The 7500-nt window shown below is 42.9% G+C and overlaps 1 protein-coding gene across 5 annotated transcripts in view; it reads right to left on the reverse strand.

The window, feature by feature from the left end:
- LOC125041929 (diuretic hormone receptor-like) overlaps positions 1 to 7500 on the reverse strand; it is a gene marked incomplete in the record, with an annotated part of 111976 nt that overhangs the window by 23840 nt on the left and 80636 nt on the right. For 4 of the 5 annotated variants that reach the window (XR_007116330.1, XM_047637334.1, XM_047637335.1 and 1 more), the window contains 2 exon segments: positions 232 to 399; positions 6709 to 6885. Coding sequence is in view for 4 of the 5 variants with exons in the window: in XM_047637334.1 (XP_047493290.1) it covers positions 232 to 399; positions 6709 to 6885 (345 nt within the window). 5 annotated transcript variants of the gene reach the window in all.

A 7500-nucleotide genomic window follows, 5' to 3' on the forward strand; every position in this document is an offset into this window, starting at 1 on the left:
CCCCTCCCCCCCTCCCCCCTCCACCCTTCCACCCCTCCACCCCTCCACCCTTCCACCCTTCCAACCCTTTCAACCCTCCACCCCCTCCACCCCTCCACCCTCCACCCCCTCACCTGCGTGGACAGCAGGATGGCCCTTTCCCATCCCCCAAAATCCCTCCACCCCTCCACCCTTCCACCCCTCCCCCCTCCCCCCTCCACCCCTCCACCTCTCCACCCTCCACCCCCTCACCTGCGTAGACAGCAGAATGGCCCTGACGTGTTCGAGCTCCTGTGGCAGGGCGATGAGCAGCATGTAGGTGAGGCCGAGGAGAGGAATTAACACCAGCAGAGCCTTCGTCGCTTTCCGGTAGCGTTGCGTCTCGACCGTGTTGGCGGAACGGAGCTTGGTGATGAGGACCTGGTTGGGGGAAGGAAAGGGGAGGGAGGTGGGGAAGGGTTGGGGGGGGGGGAAAGGAGGAGGGAGGTGGGGAGGGTTGGGGGGGGAGGATGGAAGTGGGGAGGAGGGAGGTGGGGGAGAAGAGGATGGAAGTAAGGAGGAGGGAGGAGGGAGGTGGGGAAAAAGAGCGTGGAAGGGTAAGGAGAGAAGGGAGGTGAGAGGGGGAGGGGGGGAGAGAGGAGGAGGGGAGGGAGAAGGGAGTAGGAGAGAGAGGGGGGTTAGGGAAGAGAGAGAGGGGAGAAAAGGGATAGCATAGAGGAACATGGAAAGTGAAATAGAGAGAAGCGAAGAAAAAAGAAGGGAATGAAGGTAAGGAGGGAAGATAGTAGAAAAAGAAAAGAGGAAAACGAGTGGATAAAGAAAGGAGACGAAGGGGAATGGAAGAGGGTTAATGAAGGAGTGAGAGCGGGAGGGTGAAAACGGGTGTAGGGAGGGGGGTAGGGGAGAGGAGGGACACGGTAGGGGTTGGAAGGGGAGAGACCTTATGGTTAGATAATTCAATTACGAATTAAAAGATCTTAAAAGTATTTACCCAGTTAATAAAAAAAAAAAAATTATGTTATTGTATATTGCAAGATTTCCATATTTATCTGTGATTCGGTGCCTTACACCTCTCTCTCTCTCTCTCTCTCTCTCTCTCTCTCTCTCTCTCTCTCTCTCTCTCTCTCTCTCTCTCTCTCTCTCTCTCTCTCTCTCTCTCTCTCTCTCTCTCTCTCTCTCTCTCTCTCTCTCTCTCTCTCTCTCTCTCTCTCTCTCTCTCTCTCTCTCTCTCTCTCTCTCTCTCTTTCTCTCTCTCTCTCTCTCTTTCTCTCTCTCTCTTTCTCTCTCTCACTCACTCTCTCTCTCTCTCTCTCTCTCTCTCTCTCTCTCTCTCTCTCTCTCTCTCTCTCTCTCTCTCTCTCTCTCTCAATGAATGAGTGTGCACACACACTCATTAATTCACTTTCTCTCTCTCTCTCTCTTTCTCACACATACAAACACACGCACACACACACACACAAAATTAAAACAGAGAAACTGATCTAAAATGAGAACAAAAGAAAAAGTATATTATGAGACTTTAAAATTTAATACCTACTAGGTAAATATGACCATATTTCAGGAAGAAAGAGAAAAAAATCATAATGAAAGTAAAAAAAAACTAAAACAAAATATACACACATACAAGATGATGATAACAATTGCAAAAATACATTGACACGCCCGGTATAATAATAATAATAATAATAATAATAATAACAATTCGATCCCAGTTTTAAAGGAAGAGGGTTACCAGATATCAGTGAAAGTTTAGTGAGCCCAAAACGACCACAAATTACCCTCAATAACGACTCGTAAACAAAATACTGGGTACAGAAAGCAGTCCAGGTCTATTCACGTGATTTCGACTAATTCCTAGAGAATTATAGGTTGATCAAACTACCATTATTTTTTTTCTTATTAAAACAAAACAAAGAAACTGACATAAGAGCAGACCGAGAAAGAAAGTAAGAAAATTACACGTGTAACACTAACTCAGGATAGTTTAACTACATGTCATCCGCGGGTAGTAAGCAAGATAAGTGAGGAGTATTCAACCTGATTTCGACAAAGTAGGTTACGAATTGTACAGAAATATAAGGAGATAGAATTACCATTACTTGTAAATAAAAGGGGTATCATTATGATACTAAAGTGTGAGTTGCAAAATATTGTGGTATCATCACTGTAGATTACAAAAAGAAAACAAAAAAAAACTGAAGAAATAAACAAATGCGTGAAGAAAAGGTATGTGTATATATATATATATATATATATATATAATTTTCATTATCAAAATGATTGTTATTATTGTCATTATTATCAATATTATTATTATTTTTATCATTATCATTATTATTATCATTATCATTACTATTATCATCATCATTCTTATTGTCATTATTATTCATATTATCATCATCATCATCATTATCATCATCATCATTCTCATCAAAATTGTTATCCTTATTATCCTTATGTTCCTTACACCAACCAAACAACAACACCAATAACAACAAACCAAGAACTGAACCAAGAATCAAACAGACAAACAGACAGACAAATAAACACCAGAAATCCACAGAGCTCAAGACACCAAAAAAAAACGAGTTGAAAACCAACGGAGATAATAATTGGAAAAGTGTACGAGGATGATTAATTGCTTTTGGTGGAACGGAGTGAGGCTAGCCTTTTATGACTTGTTTTTTATTAATGAATTTGGAGAATCTTCTATTGTGATTGTTATCATTATTGTTGTTTTTGTTGTTGGTATGATTGTTATTATCATTGTTGTTGTTGTTGGTATAACTATTATAATTATTATTATTATTACTTTTATTCTTATTATTATTATTATTGTTGTTGTTGTTGTTGTTATTATTGTTGTTGTTATTATTGTTATCATTATTCTCATTATTATTATTATTATCATTATTCTCATTCTCATTTTTATTATTATTACCATTGATATTATTGTCGTTATCACCATCGTCACCATCACCATCATCATCATCATTATAATCTCCATCATCATCATCATCCCTATCATCATTATCGCAAACGCCATCTTCCTCACCATCATCATCATTATCCTTAGTATTTGGTATCATCTCCTTTTTTCTTTCTTTCTTTCTTTCTTTCCTATTTCCCTTTTTCTCTCTCTCAATTTCTTCTCGGTTAACAAAGGATTTTACCCCAGCGTTTTGGGAAAACGTATGTGGGTGTTCTGTTATGTAAAACCTTTTTGTGAGTCTGTTTGCATTAAAGTGTCTCTGTACCTGCGAGTTCGTATTAAATGATGTGTGTGTGTGTGTGTGTGTGTGTGTGGGGGTGTGGGTGTGGGTGTATATGTGTGAGTTTATGGGTGTATATGTATGTATTTTCGTGATTTTTGTTTTCCTATGTGTCCCCTCAATCTATTCTACTATGCTATCTGATTATTCACAAACGCTAAACTATCCAATACAAACGAAAACCAAATTGAAAACGTACGTCCATATAATCTCGCACGGTTCTCGGTCGAATTCGTCTTTGGCAGAGTCAGTAAATCCGACTTAACAAGGCAACAGTCAATCCTGTCTACGGAGAACACTGCAGGACCATATAACTTCGCTGACAATGCAAATCCGAAGCGATATGTTGCAGTGAAATGACACTTGCAATATTGCCAAAATGGTAGTTCTAACCCCTCGTTGTCCTGACTTGCTTAAATTACATTGGTAACCTACTTGTTTACGTAATTGGTGACTGACTTGATTACTTTGTTGTATCTTGCTTTCTTACTTATGAACTCATCATATCTAAAGCGACCAACACAACCACGAATATAGACCTAATCAAGGGCAGCTTTGATTACTTACTTGCTTACGTTTACTTCCTTACATCCAATCTAAGACAACGAACCATCACACATCCACACATTTCTTACTTATAAACTTACTAACTTACATTTCTTACTTACAACATTTTTTCTTTCAACCATCACACAATCCACACACCACTTATTTCCGTACTAACCACATCCATCTCGATATCGTCAGATATCCTCACATTACTTGTCTAGACCCACCTTTGAACCACCACACATCCATATCCACACATGACTTCCTTACGACTACCAACATCCACCTTTAAACCACCACATATCCACATCCACACATTACTTCCTTACGACTCCCGCATCCACCTTTAAACCACCACACATCCACATCCACACATGACTTCCTTACGACTACCCACATCCACCTTTAAACCACCACGCATCCATATCCACACATGACTTCCTTACGACTACCCACATCCACCTTTAAACCACCACATATCCACATCCACACATTACTTCCTTTCGACTACCCACATCCACCTTTAAACCACCACGCATCCACATCCACACATGACTTCCTTACGACTACCCACATCCACCTTTAAACCACCACGCATCCATATCCACACATGACTTCCTTACGACTACCCACATCCACCTTTAAACCACCACATATCCACATCCACACATTACTTCCTTTCGACTACCCACATCCACCTTTAAACCACCACGCATCCACATCCACACATGACTTCCTTACGACTACCCACATCCACCTTTAAACCACCACGCATCCATATCCACACATGACTTCCTTACGACTACCCACATCCACCTTTAAACCACCACATATCCACATCCACACATTACTTCCTTTCGACTACCCACATCCACCTTTAAACCACCACGCATCCACATCCACACATTACTTCCTTACGACTACCCACATCCACCTTTAAACCACCACGCATCCATATCCACACATGACTTCCTTACGACTACCCACATCCACCTTTAAACCACCACATATCCACATCCACACATTACTTCCTTACGACTACCCACATCCACCTTTAAACCACCACATATCCACATCCACACATGACTTCCTTACGACTATCCACATTCACCTTTAAACCACCACATATCCACATCCACACATTACTTCCTTACGACTCCCGCATCCACCTTTAAACCACCACACATCCACATCCACACATTACTTCCTTGAGACTACCCACATCCACCTTTAAACCACCACACATCCACATCCACACATTACTTCCTTACGACTACCCACATCCACCTTTAAACCACCACGCATCCACATCCACACATGACTTCCTTACGACTACCCACATCCACCTTTAAACCACCACGCATCCACACATGACTTCCTTACGACTACCCACATCCACCTTTAAACCACCACGCATCCACATCCACACATTACTTCCTTACGACTACCCACATCCACCTTTAAACCACCACATATCCACATCCACACATTACTTCCTTACGACTCCCGCATCCACCTTTAAACCACCACAGCACATCCACACATGACTTCCTTACGACTACCCACATCCACCTTTAAACCACCACGCATCACATCCACACATGACTTCCTTACGACTACCCACATCCACCTTTAAACCACCACGCATCCACATCCACACATTACTTCCTTGACGACTACCCACATCCACCTTTAAACCACCACGCATCCACACATACATGCATAGAGGCTCGTTGCCCTTTCTTCCCTCGGCCATTAAGACACAAGCACATCAATTGCATGCAATATATACGTGTTGCAATAGTCTAGCACTTCCGGGCTCGCTGTGGTGACTCGTGTTTTGCATCTCAGTTACTCACGTCTCTTAGTTTACTCGTGTTTGTTACTCACAAAACTTGTTTATTATTTACTCAGACTCATATCCAAGGAGGAGATGAAACTGATGGGAGAAGGAAGTGTGTGTTGTCGATTTTATTTATTTGTTATTTCTTGTTGTTCTGTAAGTCTTATTTATAATTTGTTTCGTTTTCCCTCTTGCATGCGAGTCAGAATATTTTAAAACACTCTCTCTAACTCACAGAATCTGTTTCATTGCTTACTTCAATTCCGTCCATACTCACGAAAAAAAGACTCACTCATAACTCATTTCCATCCCGCCCAAAGTCACAAGACCTCACTCACGACCCACTTACATGATACGCTTAAGATAAATGGAATTTGTGAGGAGGAAGAACATTTCATTCATTCACCCTGACTCACAAGACTTCACCCATTACTCACCCACATTAAGAACAGGAGGAAGAACTCTCTAACTCACCAAACCTCACTCATTACTCACGCACATTATGCGCATGGGGGAGTTAAAATTGGTGGAGAGGAAGGGCATTTTAATCACTCTAACTCACACAACTCACTCATTACTCACCCACATTACGAACAAGATGAAGAACATGAGTATCACACTCTCTTACTCAAAAACCTCACTCATTACTCACCCACATTAAGAACAAGAAGAAGAACATGAATATCACACTCTCTTACTCACAAACCTCACTCATTACTCACCCGCATTAAGAACAAGAACAAGAACACGTTAATCACTCTTTCTAACTCACAAAACTTCACTCATTACTCAGCCACATTACGCGCATGAGAAAGAACATGTTAACCACACTCTCTTACTCACAAAACCTCACTCATTACTCACCCACATCAAGAACATGAGGAAGAACATCCTAATCACTCTAACTCACAAAACCTCACTCATTACTCACCCACATCAAGAACATGAGGGAGAACATCCTAATCTCTCTAACTCGCAAAACCTTACTCATTACTCACCCACATTACTCGTATAAGGAAGAACATGTTAATCCCTCTAACTCACAAAACCTCACTCCTTACTCACCCACATTATGCGCATGAGGAAGATGAAATTGGTGGATAGGAAAAAGAGAATGGGAACTTTCTGAATCCAGTCGACGTGGCTGACCGGCATCAGAGGACAAGTTCTCAAGAGGCCTTCCACGTCTATGTTCTCCATGCCTAATTCGGGACCGGTCTGTTGGCGAGGAGGAAGAGGTGACTGAGGAGTGCGAGGGAGGATGGGGGAGGGAGAATGAGGGAGGGGGAGGGATAAGAATGAGGGGGATGATGGGGGGGGGGGACGAGGGAGGGGGAGGGATAAGAATCAGGGGGAGGATGGGGGGTGGAACGAGGGATGGGGAGGGATAAGAATGAGGGGGAGGAAAAGGTGATTGAGTGTGAGGATGAGGAGGGGGGGGGGTTGAAGGAGGAGGGGGATGGATAAGAATCAGGGGGAGGAAAAGGTGATTGAGTGTGAGGATGAGGAGGGGGGGGGTGAAGGAGGGGGAGGGATAAGAATGAGGGGGAGGATGGGGGAGGAAGAATGAAGCAGGGGGAGGGATAGGAGGATGAATGAGGGAGGGGGGGTAGGAGGAGGAATGAGGGAGGGGGAGGGTTAGGAGGAAGAAGGAGGGAGGGGGAAGGATAAGAATGAGGGGGAGTATAAGGTGATTGAGTGTGAGGATGGGGGAAGAAGAATGAATGAGGGGGAGGGATAGGAGGAAGAATGAGAGAGGGGGAGGAATAGGAGAAGGAAGGAGGGAGGGGAAGGGATAGGAGGAAGAATGAGAGAGGGGGAGGAATAGGAGAAGGAATGAGGGAGGGAGGGATAGGA

Source organism: Penaeus chinensis, chromosome 31, assembly GCF_019202785.1.
Source record: "Penaeus chinensis breed Huanghai No. 1 chromosome 31, ASM1920278v2, whole genome shotgun sequence".
NCBI lineage: Eukaryota > Metazoa > Arthropoda > Malacostraca > Decapoda > Penaeidae > Penaeus > Penaeus chinensis.